We start from the raw sequence: 18,672 nt of genomic DNA on the forward strand, positions 1-18,672 counted from the left end.
GTGGCCTTTTACTAGTTACATCAAAAATCGTATTTGCTGGCTCTAGAGGTGTGGTGCAGGTAGAGTCCTGTCAGGCTAAACGATAGGAGCAGCCTCCCCCTCTTGGTTGCAAGTGGGTTGTAACCTGCACCATGGCCACACCTGTGGCCGCAGGGTGTCAGGATTTCTGGCAGTTGGGGCTGGTGGATCTAGCTCTGCTGCAGTTGCTCCCGTCCCTTCGCAAATACGAAGGCAGCACCAAGCATCCTTATGCCTCCAGCTCACTGGCTTACAGCCATACACGGTTGCATAGCTTACTGTGGCCACGGGTCCACGCTCAGCCTTTGATGTTTGTCATGTCAAGCCCCAAGTCTGATGATCAACTGGCCTGGCAACTGCTCAGTGTTCTATGGCTCCCACTTGGTTTTCCTGGGTTTTCTTCACTTGAAAACCAGATTCAGGGAAGAGAGGTTGATCTGTACTGATCTCTTGTCGCAGTATGAAACCAAGATGCACACCTAGGCCTGGCAGCTGGGAAGCACTCCCACTTCTGTGATCTAGTTGCATCTTCTTTGCCTGTCTCTCCTAGAAACCCCATCTTACTTAACTAAAGCAAAAAAAACGTTCTTCTGTGTTACTTACAGAAAACAGTGCGCAAAGGAGATGAATGCATCCTGAAGGACAATAATGAGCGCAGCAAGTGGCTGGTGACCGGCCCTGGAGGAGTGGATATGCTGGTGCCATCTGTTAGTCTTATCATCCCACCCCCCAATCCATTAGCAGTGGATCTTGCTACCAAGTGAGTTGCTGCTTGAGTTTGGACACCTGCCGCTGGGAGTAGATAGAAGAGTTCACTCAAAATAGCAACCAAAATCTGGTCTGTGCCTTGATCAGAGTGCCCCCTGGCCCTTGAGGGGTCTATGTTGGGATCTAAAAATGTTTAAAACTTCACTGTTACAGGGTTTTGCTCATCTCTAATAATGAAAATCATGGATAAATTAATTTCCAAGACTTTCTCTAGTAGAGAACAAGCCTTAGCACATTCTACATCATCTGGTGGATGTTTCTTGGGATGTTTTGTAGCTATGCTACAATGACAGATGTGTTTTGACCTTGAAATTTCTTTTTTCATCTCAGAATTGAACAGTACTATGAAGCTATTTTAGCTTTGTGGAACCAGCTGTATATCAACATGAAGAGCCTGGTATCTTGGCATTATTGCATGATCGACATCGAGAAAATCAGAGCAATGACTATTGCCAAGGTAAGACTTCACCTGGCCTTATCTGTAGACCAGGGACATCTGTGACCTGGCCTCTACTGTCCCAAACAGTGCTTGCTGTGTCCTGTGCAGATGTATGTTCTGCAAAACCATGGGCCTTCCTTTTGCTGGATTGCACAGTTATATATGGAAGTAGTAGTTTTATCAAAGGTGAAGCAAAATGCTTTCACATTCAGCGGTGATCTGGATAAATGGGAAGATTAGCTAAGGGGATTTATTACATACTTGCTGCATTTGTTCCCACTATGCAAGGGCATGTATAGACAGAGTAAGAGGTAGAATTTCAAACTATTCTTAAGTTATGAAATGGCTATAACAAGAATAGATTAGCTCAAAGGACACTTTTAGCACCATACTTTTAGAGTCAGCTTGGGTAGGTTTTACTGTAAAATGCGATTCCTTTGTTTTTTTCTATAAGTGTATTAGTTTGTTCCTTAATGATTAACTAGTCATAAGTCTTCCTTAATTGCTTCTCTTTCCAAAATTCTTTTCTCCCTCATTTCAGTTGAAAACAATGCGTAAGGAAGATTACCAAAAAATAATAACTGACCTGGAGATCCATTATCAAGAATTCCTAAGGAACAGCCAAGGCTCAGAGATGTTTGGTGATGAAGACAAACGAAAGATCCAGACTCAGTTCACTGATGCTCAGAAGCACTACCAAACCTTGATTATACAACTGCCCAATCAGTCGCGGCAGCCACAAACAGGTTGGTTTGTCCTCACGTTTTTGTAGAGATTGTACTGCTTGGGTTTCTTGTTCGGAAGATAGTGGTGCATTCTTTTTATGTAAAAATGTTCTCATGAACATATGAATGGAAACATGTTCAAGAATTGTGTTGCTGTCTCCCCATGTAACAAAACTGGCCATGCGCATCGAAGAATGTATTTTGTTCTTCCATCCTTTGAATCTGGAAACAGTCCTCTAAAGTTCATGGAATTGCTGGGAAAATGGGAGTAATTTAGTCCATCTGACATGTTTTCAGTTAGGAAGCAAGATCTCTCTGCTGCATTCGAGGAAACAAGTTTCTCTTTTTGTGAAAGGGAGATTTCATTACTTTAAACAGCTGCGTAAGGGCCCAGACTTTCTACCTGTTCTCAGTTCTACAGATCAAATCAGTGCTTAGGTCACTTTGGCACTGCATTGGCTTTCTGTATGAAGGTGCTAATTTCTCTGGCACTTGACACTTACCCAATTCATTTTACAGTGGTCCCAACTGAGAGCTGTCCTGTGGGTTCCTCAAACACCATTATCGTTAATGAGAGAAACCGAGAACATGAGAAGCAGGAGGCTTGGCTGCTGATGGAGCTTCAGAAACTTCGGCGTCAGATTGAGGCTTCTGAGATTCGGATGATTCAAAGAGCTCCTCTTGGAGTGGATCAAGGAGCTATGCATGACTTTTCAGTCAGAATAAAGGATTTAGAGGTAACTAGATGTTTTTCTTTGAGCATCTCAAGCTCAGTATGACTCTGTGCTGCAGAGCATGCTGCAGTTATATTTCTGATCAGCTGGGAAAGACACACATCCTATGCAGAAAGTTCTCTGTTGGAAGCTATCCATGATTGGTGTTTAGCTCCTAAGTAGAAGTAGTTGACTCTTGGATTTTAGAAGTCAAATTCTGTCAGGCAAAGAATACAGAAAGCCTGATGTCAAGTGGACTTGAACTCATGTTAAGCCTTATCCAGGTTAAAGCACTACTAATATCCTTTTGCACAGACCCTGCTTTACCACTTACCTCTGAAGTGCTGTCTGTGGGATGCAGAGTGGATAGAAGAGGCTTACAGATTCTTTCCCTCTCCCAGTTCTTAAAATATGAAGGAGACTGGAGAGAGAAGATTATTAAGAAAAGAGAACAGGTTCAGCATATGAGAAATTCCCCTGAGGCAATGAGGTTGCAAAGGCTAAGAGGTTTAAATGAGGTTGCTTAAGAGCGGAAGGACCTTGGCACCTCTACTGAGTGCAGTAGGCAGCTAGCAGTAAAGCGCTCTGCTTTCAGCAGAGCTGAGTTTCAGGGTGGATGAGATGCTCAAAAAAAGAGGTATTACCTTTGTGGACTATGCAAAAAAGAAACTGCTCAGTGTTACTTACCCCAAAGAAAGCAAGCTCAGGCACTGCTTCAGTCCTCAGTCAAGCTGGTTAGATAACAGCAGACTATTGGGATAAGGAGACCAATTGCATATGTGCTGTAGAATGATCTTTCAGCCACCAAAAATGTGTAAATCAGGCATTCTCTTTCTTTAGGGTGTGCAGAATGACTCTCAAATAATGGCTGAAACCCTCAATAAGCATAAGGACTTGCTGCCTAACTTCAGAGGCTGTGAAAAGTATGTGTACTTGCAGTCAGAGATAAATGCCCTATTTCAAAAACTGGAAAATATTAATGGTGTTTCTGCTGGCTACTTAGACAGGTAAGAAAATTGAGGTTATAGCAATAAATCATTTACTTTCTTCCATAATTCTTAGTCCAAAAACCTGCTTTTCTTTACCAGTAGTGTAAAATTACACCTTCTTTCCTACAAATGCTGTACATATGGGTAGAAACAGACACTTACGTGAATTTCTTCTCTTTTCTGGAAGACTTAATAAATAATCATGGGTATCACTGAAATTTCTTCTATATTGTTTATTTTCTTTAACTAATGATCTGCAATTAATTAGAAGTATCACCTTTCCTGCCCCAGTCCATAAGAGATTTATCTTGTATTATTTGTTTTAGCTTGAATGCACTGAGGTGTCTGCTCCAGATTATTCTACAAACAGAAGATGTGATCAGAGTTTTTGAAGTCAGACTGTCTGAAGAGGAGACTGTTCCTTTGGATCTTGATAAAGTGGAGGCTTATCGGGCTTGTCTGAAGGTGAGAGGCCAAGACCCAAGGACATGACAAGGCAAAATTCGTAGCTGCCAGCACTGGTATATTGAGCTGGGTGAAACCCTTTCAAAACCACAAGAGATGGAAATGCTGATCCTATTGTATTTGACATAGACATATAATGCTTTTGCAAATTATCGGAAGGAATGTACGGGTTACTACTTCTTCCATCCCCTGGTTGTTGTTGCCCCCACAGCAGAGCTAATGGCATGAAAAGTCTCCGTAATCCATTTCTGTACAAAATTATCTGTGTTTATTTGTATCACTTAGGAAGCTAAATTTGAAGGCAATACCTCCTTTCTTGCAAAAAAGCTTGTTAATGCTCTTCTTGTCATCTAATTGTAACAAGTAAATTTGAGTATTATTGTGTGTCCCAGTTTTGCCCTTGAGTCCATTTCAAATCTTACAGTAAGAACTATTCATCCTGTACAAGGGGAGAAAGCAAAGAATAACTGCTTTGCCGAGCACAAAGTTGGCTTGCAGAACCAGTCTTTACCTGACGTTGAGCTGGTCCTTTTGTGCACTGAATGCCTTTGGGAGAATAGGGACTCTTCATTCTTTCCTGTTCTCAGGTGTAGTAGGGAAAAAGTGTGAAGGTGGCACAAATGGAGCACAACCGGGTTACCTTTTTATCGTGTTAAATGAAAGCTGCAGTTCAGTGACTGGGAGTTGTTCTTAGCTGGTGTAAATGTGACCTACACAAAAACAAAATGCTTGACAATATTATTGAAAGATGCAGTCATCCCTGTGACTGGGGGATGCAAGGCAGACCACCATCAGCACTGGATGTGCCTTTTGATGATACCCCACAATATGCAAGTATGTGCACACAGACAAGTGTGTGTGTAAAGAAACATCTCCATGGAAGATGTTTGTAAAAATGTAAATGGAGAAAAAAAATCTGCACAGATTTTTAGATAACATTTAAAAACTGGTTATGCCAATCCAGAGGCTTGATTCCACAGCTGTTGGAAGTGCAGGAATCTTTTATACTTCAATGAAATTTTCTCGTCAATTCTTTCTAGGAACAAGCAAGGCAGGCTCTTCTTTTTTGTTTTTCCTTTTTTTTTCTTTTTCTTTTTTTAAGTAACTGGTCTACATAGTTCTGAGAAACCGAAATGTTAGCTACAGAATATGACAGCAGAGGGCTTTGGTTAAGCAAATTATTTAAGAGTGAGTCTAACTTTAAACACATTCTTAAGTCAAACTCTGTTTACCAAAGTAGATGTTTCACTTTAAATATATTTATTCTAGCTGACATCAGTGTACATACCTTAGTGAATTAGAAATAAAATGTTTAGATCCCAACACATTGCGCATGCTGTTGAATGCTAAATTTGAGTATCCTCTCAAGGATAAAGCGTATGACAGCATTTTGGTTTTTCTCCAGAAAATGAAAGCAGACCTAAACATGAAGAAGTCACTACTGAATGCCCTGGAAAACGAGCTGCAGAAAACGCTTCAGATTCACTCACAGTCTTGCCAGTCATATACCTTGTATGATATGGACATTGGAAAGTTTTGTGACAAAGTTACCCAGCTAATAGACCGCTGGCAGAGAGCTGATAAGCAGATAGATAACAGGTTTGATTCTATTTCCTAATCGCTTCTTCCTTATTGCTGTTGCTACTAAGATCATCTTGACAGTGAGTCTAAAAGAACTGATATGCACTAATCATCGCTGCCAGAGGACAAATGTGTACTTCAGGGCAATAAGTCTAGAGCAATTGTGAATAGATTGAACATACTTTAAAAGGGATTGTGTAAGAAAGACCAAGCAGGAAAATGTAGTTATTCATGTAAATGTATAACCTATGTGCTGAGGAGTTGTTGTAATTATTTTTTTTTTATTCTTGCCAATGTTCTTGGATTAAGTACTTCCAGTCAGCATTTTCCCCCTCAAACAAAGCAACCATGCTTATTCCTGAATACCCTATACCTGAGGGTTAAAAAATTAACACTAAGAGTTAAATAAAAAAATCCCAAGAATTTTTTTCTAATGCTTTATTGAACTGAAGGCATACTTTGATTGGGGTTTTAAGGGGTATGGTTTGGCTTGTTGTTTTTTGGGGTTTTTTTTTGTACTTCACATCAAAATCTAGTCCTATTAATAAAAATTGACCGGTTGCTGGTTGTTTTGGTGAAAATTGAGAACAAGAGCACTGAAGTCGGTGAACTTGATTATTATCACTGCAAGGTTTTATCTGTGTCTCAGTTGACAGGAAGTACTAACCTCTGTGTATTGCAGTTACTCAAAGGTGAGGCACTAAAAACCCATGTTGGGTGACTAATAACCAGTACAATTCTCATGTATGTGAAATTTTTGTTCAGAATCTCCTTTTAGAGCCTAGTTTATTACTGTGTCATATTTCTGAAAAAATCTTTAAAGAGAAAGAGAACACACTTTCCATTTTGACAGTTTTCCCTGTTTGTTTTTTTTTTTTTTTTCTAGATCATGGGATTTAGAAAGACAAATCAAACAGCTGAAAACTTACCGAGATCTCTACCAGGCTCTGTGCAAATGGATCTGTGATGCCAAGCGCAGGCAGGATTCCATCGAGTCCATGAAGCTGTGTGATTGCAACACTATCATGAGATATCTACATGATCAGAAGGTAGGCAGCACCTAAATGAGTTGTCTTCAATTATCTGGATTTTAAATTGTTTGGCTATTCAGAAAATATCAGTATCAGTGCAGTCTGCAATACAGTGGCCTGTTTTGAATTATAAAGTATGCAAGCTACCAAAAAATACCACGTGTAGAAGGCAGGAGAGAGGAAACATTATTATCCTCATTACTTTCTGTCAGGACTGCTACAGATTATGAACAAGACTGTTTTTGGCTCCTGCGTGATCATTGACACTTTGACACATCAGCTTTGAATTAATTCAAGGGACTGTATGATGGTGCAACTTATGGGACAAATTATAGCACAAAAATAAAAAGCGAGGAAATACATCTAAGCTAAAGTCAAGGAACTCTCCCTCGCCAGCTCTGGGGTTGTTCAGTTGTTAGATGTTCTTTCTGAGAACAACCTTCTCATGGACGGAGAGCTTGCCATTGGAAAAACTGCACAGCTACAGGTCACGTCAGGTCTCAGCCCCTGGGGTTGCAGTGGTCTCATACTGCAGGTGCCTTCTGACGGAGGTGGTGTGTAAGGGAGGAAATACTGGCAAATCTTGAGGGAGTGCTTCACAGCTCACTCTTTTTCTTGACAGAACTTGCATAGTGAAATCTGTGGGAAGCGAGACAAAGTTGAGGAGCTTCTCAAGCATGCAGATCAGTGCTCAGCTGCAATTAAGGTATTTGAGTTTCAGCATTTTTATGGGGTGTGGTTTTTCATGGTCAGGTGCATCCCATTGTCTCTGCTCTGCTGGCAGGTGAAATGTCGACTCCCTGATATGCGCGTGTGTGTAAAATATAATGAAAGCAATTTGTGTACTCACCACCTGAAGACCACAGGATGATGTAGGAGATGCCAATGAGAGCTTCTCTTCAGGAGAATCAAAGCCTCCTTCTAGCCAGACCAAACTTTCCAGTTCACGTGTTTAAAAAAATATGGGAGTTGGGAACAGATTGGTAGCTTAGGAATTAGATCTAATTAGGATCTGGTGTAGGAGGCAAGACGAATGCAGATTAGCAGGAGGAATGGTGTGCAATAGCCATGAAAACCAAGAAGATACATAGAGAATGGTTTTGTGGTCTTTGCGTTTTTGTTCACCTTTATACCCGTACTTTCTCCAGCTCAATCTTACTTTCTGTAACAAGGACCTTGCTATATACGTGGTATGGCATATATGATATGAAATACGTGCAGAGACAGTTATTTCTGATGAAATTTTGGTTGATAACAGTACCTAGACCAGTTGGTCCCATGAATCTTTTTCATCTCCGGGTAGTCCTCAACTAAGGGAAACACATCTCTTCCCTTTTTTGTAAAATGTTCTCTCTTTTTTTTTCCCTCTGAGAAAGATTCTCCTCCATGAGTCTCCACAGTGATACTTGAACTGATGAGATTTTGTTTATGATAGAGGATCATCTCTACATGGCCAGAGATAGAAACAAGGGAAAATGTAGCTTTTTATTTAAAAAAACCCCAAACCAAACAAAACAACCCCAAAACTTTATTTGCATTTTGGGAAATCCAGATTCCCAGAGAGTTCCTTGGTAGTTGCTAAATGGGTCTTACCTTTCCCTGTTGTTTTACAGGATTATGAACTACAGGTTGCTTCCTACAGTTCTGGATTAGAAACATTGCTCAACATACCTATCAAGAAGAGTGTGGTTCAGTCTCCTGCAGTGTTGATTCTGCAAGAGGTATCTTTCCTTCCTCCCCGTTAATCTTTTGAATACATTTATTTGTCCATGTGAGCCATTGCGAGTCATATCCAGCTGTATTCTAATAATTAGCACTGTCATTGCTAATGTGTACTAAACATGTAAGCACAAGGAATTAGTGCAGAATAGTTGCTGTGCTGTAAAATCATACTTGGGCTCCTTTAGACAGTAGATTAGCCCTCAGGAATTGACCTCATTCCTATTCAATGTCCATTGCATACATACTGTGAGAAAGTAAGATTCATGCCTCAAGTGGTTTAGTCACTTTCAATTATCCACTATTAAAAGTTTGACTTAGGTTACTTGTGACTGTCAGACAGGAAGAGCATGATGAACCAGGGAATGAAGCTGTGGATGTAATATCACAGCAGCCGTGGGGGAAAATAATCTTGAAAAACAAGGTGTGGGTTTATCAGAAGAGAGATTTTATACATTTGGGGTCCCTAGAAAGTCCTGTGAATTTGTGAGGAGGAGAATTTGCTTTTTACTTTGTGGAGTGATATGTTTTCTCAAGTGGATTGGAATCCTTTAAATGATCTGAGACATGGGAATGTTCATGTCTAACTCTATAGTACAAGTAGCTAACAATTCTCTTTCTTTTCAAGGCTAGCGAGGCTCAGTCTCGCTACATAGAGCTTCTTACAAGATCAGGCGATTATTACAGATTCTTAAGTGAAATGTTAAAGAGCATGGAGGACTTGAAGGTAATCTGACTTTTATTTACTTTCTATATTTATCACAGGTTAGCAAGCTATCACTGATCAAAGACTTTCTGTTTAAGTACAGTGCAAAACAGTCCACAAAACTAAATCCTGAGCTCAGTGGTGTCTCACGAGGGAGGCATATGAGCAATTTTGTGCATCTTTTGTCAAAGAGTACATTATCTTGCAAAGTTACCTCCAAGGTCCCGGATGAGGTGGAGAACATTAGCCTTCTTGGTAATTAGGAGGTGCTCAGCAAAGCACGCGAGAGGTCCTTCTCTGCCCATCAGAGCTTTGACCTCAGTGACCATACAGTTATCTCAATGCTGAAAACTTGCTCCTCATGGTTAAGGTACCACACCTCATTTCAAGCCTTATCTATAGTGTTTCAAATGAAGTAACTCCTGATTTGATTCAGCTCAGTGGAAATAGGCCCATTTAAGAGGTCACATATGTGGAATGTGAATCACCTCTTTGAAAATTGTGGAGGTTCTAAATGAGGCTATTTAATACTTTGCTTGTGAACTCTTGGCACCTCAGATTTTGCTATCTGTATTGCATCTACCTCCCCCCATCAAGTACCATTTCCCCTCTTAAAGTCATTATGCTGATTTCTGGATAAGTTTCACTCTGAATAAATAAGGATTCTAGAATTTGTCTTGATGACATTAAATAAAAAAGGATTTTGAGCTCTCATTGAAGCAGAGAAAAAAATGCTTTGTAAGTTGTCAGTGTTATAAACATATATTGTATTGCATGTGATGATTTTTGAAACAGTTGGCACAAATGTTTATGTGGGGTTTTTTTGTTTGTTTGTTTTTCTGCTATCATTTTGCAGATGAAAAACACCAAAATTGAACTCCTGGAAGAAGAACTCAGGCTTGCCAGAGATTCAAATTCAGAGACAAGCAACAAACATAAATTCCTGGAGCAAAATCTGCAGAAGTACCAGATGGATGTTTCTCAGCTTAAGGCAAAGCTGATGAGTCTGGAGGAGATGAAAAGACAAGCTGAAATGGATGGAAATTCTGCTAAGCAAAACCTGGACAAATGCTATGCCCAAATAAAGGATCTAAATGACAGAATAACCAGGCTGACTTATGAGATTGAAGATGAGAAAAGGAAAAGGAAGTTGTTGGAGGATAGATATGAGCAGCAGAAGAATGACTATGACCAGCTGCAGAAAACAAGACAAAACGAGAAAGACAGCCTTGGTTGGCAAAAGTTAGAGTCTGAGAAGGTCATCAAGGAGAAGGAGTACGAGATAGAAAGATTAAGGGTTCTTCTTCAGGATGAAGGCACACGGAAGAGGGAATATGAAAATGAGCTGGCTAAGGTAAGAAACCAGTTTAGCGAGGAGATGAGTAATTTAAAGAACAAGTATGAAACAGAAATTAATATTAAGAAGACCACAATCCAGCAGATAGCTGCACAGAAAGATGATGATGCAAAAGGCCTCAGAGCGCAGGTTGACAGACTGACAAGAGAAAACAGAGACCTTAAGGATGAGATTGTGAGGCTGAACGATGCCATTCTGCAAACCACAGATCAACGGAGGAGGGCAGAAGAAGATGCTCTGCAGCACAAGGCTTGCAGTTCTGAGGTGTCACAGCAAAAGCATCAGTTAGAGCTGGAGCTGAAACAGATCATTCAGCTTCGTGGCGAGGACAACTCAAGATACAAGCAGGCTCTTGAGGAGGCTGCCTCAACTATTCAGGATAAAACTAAGGAGCTGGAAAGGCTAAAGGTTCAGCTTCAGGAAGAGGCTAAAAGCCGATGGGAACTTGAAAATGAATTGGCTAAGGTAAGGAACAGTTATGATGAGGAAATTATTAGTTTAAAGAACAAATACGAAACTGAGATTAATATCACAAAGACCACAATTCACCAGGTCACCATGCAAAAGGAAGAGGACACAAATAATTATAGAACACAGCTTGATAATGCCATGCGAGAAAATAGGAATTTGTGTGAGGAAATTAGGAGACTGAAGAATACGATAAGTCAGACAACAGATAATCTACGGAAAATAGAAGAGAATGCTCAGCAGCAGAAGGCAGCTGGCTCAGAGCTTTCTCAGAAGAAACAGCAGCTGGAGATTGAGCTAAAACAAGTGATTCAGAGGCACTCTGATGAAAGCATGCGGTACAAACAGTCACTTGATGATGCTTCTAAGACCATTAAGGAAAGAAACAAGGAGATTGAAAGGCTGAGAAAGTTGTTGGATGTAGAAACAAGTCAGAGAAAAGAACTAGAGGATGAGAACAGTCAGTTAAAAAGAGTCCAGTTTGACCTGCAGAAAGCAAACACAAGTGCTACTGAGACAATTAACAAGCTGAGGATCCAAGAGCAAGAACTGGCCAGACTGAAAATTGACTATGAAAGAGTTTCGCAAGAGAAAAAAGGCAGGGACCAAGAAAGTGCAAAGTTCCAGAGCACTGTAAAAGACTTGCAGATCCAGAAGCATAAGCTGGAGGAGGAACTTTGCAGGCAGAATAAAAATGTAATGGAGGAGACATCCAGGAGAAAGAAGCTGGAGGAGGAAATAGAAGGCATGAGGAGATCTCTCAGAGAGCAATCGGTTAAAATAACCAATCTCACACAGCAAATAGAGGAAGTGTCTATTGTAAAGAAGAGGAACGAAGATGACCTTAGACACCAAAGAGAAGTATTAGACGGTCATGTGAGAGAGAAGCAGAGATACATGGAGGAGATAAGAAAATACACATCTGATATTGAGACTTTACGCCGTCAGTTGGTCCAAGAACAGGAGCAATTAAAACAGGCTCACCTACGATACGAGCACTTACAGAAAACCTCTGAGGAGAAAAGCAAAAACTTGAATGAATGCAAAATAGAAATCGAAAGGCTTCAGTCTCTCACCGAGAACCTAACCAAGGAACACTTGTTACTGGAGGAAGAGCTGCGAAATGTTAGATTGGAGTACGATGACCTCAGAATGGTCAGAAGTGAAGTTGATGAGAAAAATTCTGCCATTGCTGAACTAAAGAATCAGCTTCAGACAAGCAGCAAGCAAACTCTGGAACTTCAGGGGTTGATTAATGATTTACAGAAAGAAAGGGAAAAATTGAGACAGGAAATTGAAAAATTCCAAAAGCAAGCTCTAGAGGTATTCACACATATTTTGATCCCGGCTTTACTGTCTCTCAGATATATAATTAATTGCAGTGTCCGTTTGAATCAACTTAATTCACACTTTGCTATTTAAGTTCACTGTACTCGTGACTAATACCCCCTTTATGGCCCTTCCCCTTGTTCATTTTTAAACAAAAATGGTAGGATTTGGCCACTTTCTTAGCCTCTTTACTCACTGGGAACTGTGCTAGGGAGCTGTAAGCTGTCTTACTGTCTAGCTGAGCCTTGCCCTCAGACCTTGCCCCAGGAGAAATCCTGGGTCTGTGCCAGTTTCCACCAAACCATCCTAGGGGAAGATGAGAGTACATAGAGTGCCACTGTCCTTTAGCTATACCCTGGTGGCTGTGTGCTTCCTCAGGCTGTTTCAGCCAGGATGGTTAAGGCAGTCCTTTGAGGCTGACCTGAGTGCTATCACAAACTAAACCAGCTAAAAACCCCAGAACCTACGAGCTGTCAAAGTGCTGCTTACCTGGGTAAGGTGTTGACTACAATTGAGGATTAAAGATGATGTCAGCTGTACCTAAGGTACAGCTACGTTTCATAAAGCCTACATGTCATTGATTCTTTTGGAGATGTATGTTCCTAAGTCATGAAGGGCATTTGCAAATTTTACTATAGGCCCTTATTTCTTAAACTTGAGGTGACAGCATAAGCAAGTTAAAGAAAACATTTTTTCATCTTTCTTCTGCCTGGTTTCTTGTCCAAAGAGCTACTGTTTAAATATATACAAGTGAACGCTTGTGAAAATGTTTCTCTGCTTTTTCCTATACTTAACCGTTATATTTCTCTTCTTGTTCCCATTCTCAGCTATTCTTTCCTTTATTCAGTTTTTCTTTCCTTTATTTTAAAAATCATAATACTGATTTTTAAAAAAATATTAACATTTAGGATTATCTGACATCTGTGGATATATATGTGTACATATATATGTGTTACACCTATATAAATTGATATTCAATTTAATATAGACTGCATAGAAATGTAAATGCTTGTAGGTGTTCGTGTATGTGTGAGAACATTAAGTGAATTAAAATGTAAAGCAACACAGGTAAAATTGTTTGGACTAACATGTGAAATTAATAGAAAAGCAAAAATTGAGTCATATATTTCCTTTTTATCCATGTATGACCAGTCCTTACCTGATATAAGTTCACCCAGGTTAGTAGGTCTATGCTAGGGTACATCTGCTGAGCATCAGACTCTTTGTGAGTCTTGAATGCTCTGTTTATGTGTAGGTGTACTATGAGAAGCATTAAAAAGAGCTAACTAAATCAGCAGAAAATCAAGGCTATGGGTAACAGAATAGAGTCTCTGGCGGTACTAGAGACACTGTCAGTGAAGGGACTATGTACCTTCACTGGTTTATGTGTATCCATGGTCTTGGGTAAGGCATTGCTGCGACTAGAATGTTTTCCAGTGGCAGCTTGCAGCAGGTTAAATGACAAGCTGAAGAGCATTGTAAGTGGAGAGCATAACTCTAATCAGCATAAACTCTAACCATAATCTCTTGGTTTATTTCTTCTCTAAAATTGTAGGCATCCAATAGGATTCAAGAATCCAAAAATCAATATAGTCACATTATGCAAGAAAGAGAAACCTTGCTGATAAAAATGAGTGCTTTGGAGCAAGACAAAGCCAGGCTGCAGAGATTAGAAGAGGAGCTGAACCGTTTGAAAGTTACCCTGGAATCAGAGTCTCGTTTGAAGCAACGCCTGGAAAGTGAGAAGCAGCAAATCCTGAATGACCTCAATCAATGGAAGAGCCAGCACTCCCGGACAGAGGAATCCATAAGGAAGATCCAGTGCGAGAGAGAGAAGAGCGAGAGGGAGAAGAACACCCTGAGGAGTGAGATTGAGAGGCTGCAGATGGAAATCAAACGAATCGAGGAGAGATACCGGTGCCGACTGGAAGAGACTGCTGTCAAAAACCAGTCAGAGTTGGAGTCCGAGCGTCTCAGGCTGCAAAGAGAGATCGAGAAACTCAAGCAACGCCCATATGGGTCCCACAGATCTACACAGACTGAGGAAGACTTTTGTATTGATGCCTCCAAGTTGCTGTTCAGTGGGCTGCGGAAGAAGATTACAGCAATGCAGCTGTATGAGTGTCAACTGATAGACAAACTCACACTGGATAAACTGCTGAAGGGGCAGAGGTCAGTGGAAGAAGTCACGGCTGACATTGAACCCTACCTCAAAGGGGCAGGTGCTATTGCAGGGGTGTCCCTTTCGCCCAGACAGAAGTACTCTTTTGTTGAGGCCAAACGGAATCAGCTCCTTACAGCAGAAAACGCAGTCCTGCTCTTAGAAGCCCAGGCAGCAACAGGAGGCGTGATAGATCCACACCGAAATGAGATGTTAACGGTGGACAGTGCTATCGCCAGAGATCTGATTGACTTTGATGACAGAGAGCAAATCTATACAGCAGAAAAGGCTATTACGGGATTTAAAGATCCTTTCTCGGGCAAAACCGTGTCTGTATCTGAAGCCATCAAGAAAAACTTGGTTGACAGAGAAACTGGAATTCGTCTGCTTGAAGCCCAGCTGGCTGTAGGAGGGATTGTTGATCCTGTCAACAGTGTTTTCCTTCCCAAAGATATAGCTTTATCCCGTGGGTTGATTGACAAAGACCTGTACAGGATCCTAAACAACTGCCAAGGCACTACAAAGAACTTCATTGATCCCACCACCAAAAAGGCAGTCACTTACATGCAACTGAAGGAAAAATGTAGGATTGAACCACACACTGGTCTGCTCCTCCTCCCAGTGCAGAAAAGGAGTATGTCATTCCAAGGGATCAGGCAGCCCGTCTCAGCAGATGCACTTCTCGAGGCTGGAATTATTAAGGAATCAACAAGGAACGATTTAGAAAGAGGTGCAATTACAGTGGAAGAAGTGAGTGAGAGAATTATTGATTTTCTTCAGGGCTCTAGCTGTATTGCAGGTATCTACAATGAGGCTACTAAAGAGAAACTTGGTGTTTACCAGGCTATGAAAATAGGTTTGGTTAGACCGGGGACAGCCCTTGAACTCCTAGAAGCCCAGGCAGCCACAGGGTTCATAGTGGATCCTGTCAGCAATGTGAGGTTGCCTGTTGAGGAAGCTTACAAAAGAGGCCTTGTTGGAATTGAATTTAAAGAGAAACTTCTCTCTGCTGAAAGAGCTGTCACTGGGTACAAAGACCCGGAAACTGGAAACATCATTTCTCTGTTTCAAGCAATGAACAAAGAGCTCATAGAGAGAGGTCATGGCATTCGTTTGCTGGAGGCCCAGATTGCTACTGGAGGAATCATAGACCCCAAAGAGAGCTACCGCTTGCCAGTAGAGACGGCCTACAAGCGTGGCTACTTCAATGAAGAGCTCAACCAGATCCTTAGTGATCCAAGTGATGACACCAAAGGGTTCTTTGATCCCAACACAGAGGAGAACTTGACCTACTTGCAGCTGAAAGAAAGATGCATAAAGGACGAAGCAACAGGGCTCTGCCTTCTACCCCTGAGAGAGAAGAAGAAGGTGGTGCATACCTCGCAGAAAAACACCCTTAGGAAGCGCCGGGTTGTCATTGTAGATCCAGAAACAAACAGGGAAATGTCTGTGCAGGAGGCATACAGCAAAGGCCTCATAGATTATGACACCTATACAGAACTAGCTGAACAGGAGTGTGAGTGGGAAGAAATAACTATTACAGGATCAGATGGTAGCAGTAGAGTAGTCCTTGTCGACAGAAAAACAGGTAGCCAGTATGACATCCAAGACGCTATTGACAAAGGTCTGGTTGAGAGGAAATTTTTTGACCAGTACCGTTCTGGCAGTTTAAGCCTGACGCAGTTTGCAGACATGATTTCCTGCCGTAATGGCACTGATGAGGTGTTTCGGCATGAGTCAGTGACTCGGTCTCCCACAGTGCTGAGTGTCAGGAGTTCTTCCTCACTGATCAGGAGCGGTTCTTTTTCAGAGACCCCAGAAGAATGCAGTCCCATTGCAGCCATATTTGACACAGAAAACTTGGAGAAAATCTCCATTTCAGAAGCTATACAACGGGGCATCGTGGATAGCATCACTGGGCAAAGGTTACTTGAAGCCCAGGCCTGCACAGGAGGCATAATATGCCCTACCACAGGCCAGAGGCTTTCGCTTCAGGAAGCCACCAGTCAGTGCATCATCGATCAGGATATGGCCACACGGCTCAAACCAGCCCAGAAGGCCTTCATAGGGTTCGAAGGCATAAAGGGTGGACGCAAGAGGATGTCAGCAGCTGAAGCAGTGAAGGAAAAATGGTTGCCTTATGAGGCTGGGCAGCGGTTCCTTGAATTCCAGTACCTCACTGGAGGTCTCGTGGACCCAGAAGTGCGTGGAAGAATAAGTACTGAGGAAGCCATTAGGAATGGATTGATTGATGGTCGCGCTGCCCAGAAATTGCAAGACACTAACAGCTACCCCAAAATTCTGACCTGCCCCAAGACCAAGCTGAAAATATCCTACAAAGATGCAATGAATCGGTCAATGGTGGAAGACATCACCGGGCTTAAACTCTTGGAAGCAGCCTCCGTTTCATCCAAAGGCATATCCAGTCCCTACAATGTCTCCTCAGCACCTGGCTCTCGCTCTGGCTCTCGCTCTGGCTCACGTTCAGGCTCACGCAGTGGGTCTAGGAGGGGAAGTTTTGATGCATCAGCAAGCTCTTCATATTCTTACTCATACTCAACCTTCAGCAGTGGGTCTGTTGGGCGCTAATAACAAGTGAGGGAAAGTGTCTGCATTTTAATATCATTTAGATTATTCTATATCCCCTTTCCTACCAAAAAACAACCAAAACCAAAACAACAAAGCAAAACCCTTAAGTCTCTTCTAGGTGTGTTCAACTTCTCTTCTGAAAAAGCTGTAAAATGCTTGAATGCAAATTCATGGAATATAGATAAGGGGATGCAAAAAGTCATATTTGTGAATTTTGAGTTTCGGTTCCCATTTCCTTTTGGCGTTTGGATTTTAATTGGTCTCTGTATATTTTAAATACTCTGTCACGTGCCTTCTCCTGTTCTCTGTAACTGTCAACCCATAAGCTGATAACTGAGGTTTGAAAGTCTTGCAATAGTTAATTTTTTTCCACATAGACCTTTTTCAATTTGCTATTATGAAGAAAAAAATACTAACAATATGGACAGAAAATGCCTTTAATACTGGTTTAGAATCTATACTCTAACATGAAGAGCTCTGTCTTCCAGATGCTCTATTTCTCTATGTTGGGCTAGCCGTTTTCTTAAGTATAACTTGGTGGATATAAAGGGCTATCATTAGGCTGGGCTTTTGTTTTACTGTTACCCATATATATTTTCTACTGATTTGCTTGATTTCCATGTAACGAAAAAATAATCTAACCGCACCAAGTGAGCTATTCTGGGCAATAAACTTTTGAAGTTTTAAAGTGTTTGTTGTGTGCTTATTAAATTTAGCTATGGACATTCTTGGAGGTACAGATTAGAGAAAGAAACATTTAAAAAAGTAACAAGTACTAGCTTTGTCATAAATGTAGTGTATAGGCACATTATTTTTCATGATGCTGATCCATCATTTTTATAAATGTGGACTTCTGATTCTGCATTTTCAGTAGGAAAATGAAGATAGCGCTGATAATGGAAACTATGCCTCTAGAAGTGGAAAGACAGCTTCCACAGCTGGTTGTAGACTTGATGATGAAGTGTATTTCTTCTGCTTGTGATCCAGCCCATAGTCTCTGCAGCTAGAAGGGACTGAGATTCTCCTTTGCGCAGCAGTGTAACTTTGGACAACAAGCAGAACAAAGATACAGTGACAGGGCTTAGCTGACCAGTATGGTGGCACAGGAGGATCTTTCAAAACCTGAACAATCACGTCCTGTAATGTCCTCCCACCTCTTCTGCTGGCTCCTGAAAGCCTAGGCTGAGAAAATAGCATGAGTCTATCAGTGTTCGTGTGATGCCTTGCTGTTGGCAGTCTGCTGACTTCTTTTGCAGAGCTGAGAAACCAGAGCAGGACTAAATGACCAAAGGATTAGAGAATGCAATGTGGTTTGAAACCGCTTCAGCTGCCATGAATGCTCTTCAGCCAGAGCAGAAAATGATTGGTATACATCAAGACTGTCCTCTCCCACTTGCCACGCAGTGCAGATGCATTACCCAGGCATGTTCTTAGCAGGGTGATCACTTAGAAGAATTCAGCGTGGTTTTAGACAACTGCTAGTACAGAGCTTTGATGGAAAAACTGTTAGTATAGTTTGCCAGTACCTGAAATAAATACTTCCTGTAAGTAGTTGAATGTGTTGCCTGAAGCACATACCTGCTTTTAGGCATGTACCATGTAGGAACTCCACTT

At 41.3% G+C, this 18,672-nt stretch overlaps 1 protein-coding gene across 3 annotated transcripts in view; it reads left to right on the forward strand.

Moving 5' to 3' along the window:
* Positions 1-17,746, forward strand: part of DSP (desmoplakin) — a 39,748-nt gene extending 22,002 nt beyond the window's left edge. Inside the window, exons 12-24 of one of the 3 annotated variants that reach the window (XM_075744987.1) lie at positions 624-778; positions 1,117-1,243; positions 1,767-1,971; positions 2,470-2,687; positions 3,504-3,670; positions 3,979-4,117; positions 5,523-5,716; positions 6,585-6,747; positions 7,352-7,435; positions 8,343-8,450; positions 9,077-9,175; positions 10,011-12,302; positions 13,864-17,746. In XM_075744987.1, the coding sequence (XP_075601102.1) occupies positions 624-778; positions 1,117-1,243; positions 1,767-1,971; positions 2,470-2,687; positions 3,504-3,670; positions 3,979-4,117; positions 5,523-5,716; positions 6,585-6,747; positions 7,352-7,435; positions 8,343-8,450; positions 9,077-9,175; positions 10,011-12,302; positions 13,864-17,058 (7,146 nt within the window). In that variant the 3' untranslated portion in view covers positions 17,059-17,746. The remainder of the gene's footprint in view (positions 1-623; positions 779-1,116; positions 1,244-1,766; positions 1,972-2,469; positions 2,688-3,503; positions 3,671-3,978; positions 4,118-5,522; positions 5,717-6,584; positions 6,748-7,351; positions 7,436-8,342; positions 8,451-9,076; positions 9,176-10,010; positions 12,303-13,863) is intronic. The other 2 variants (XM_075744988.1, XM_075744989.1) reach the window with 2 other exon arrangements.
* The last annotated feature ends 926 nt before the right edge of the window (positions 17,747-18,672 follow it).

The sequence above is a fragment of the Balearica regulorum genome, chromosome 2, assembly GCF_011004875.1.
Source record: "Balearica regulorum gibbericeps isolate bBalReg1 chromosome 2, bBalReg1.pri, whole genome shotgun sequence".
Lineage (NCBI taxonomy): Eukaryota > Metazoa > Chordata > Aves > Gruiformes > Gruidae > Balearica > Balearica regulorum.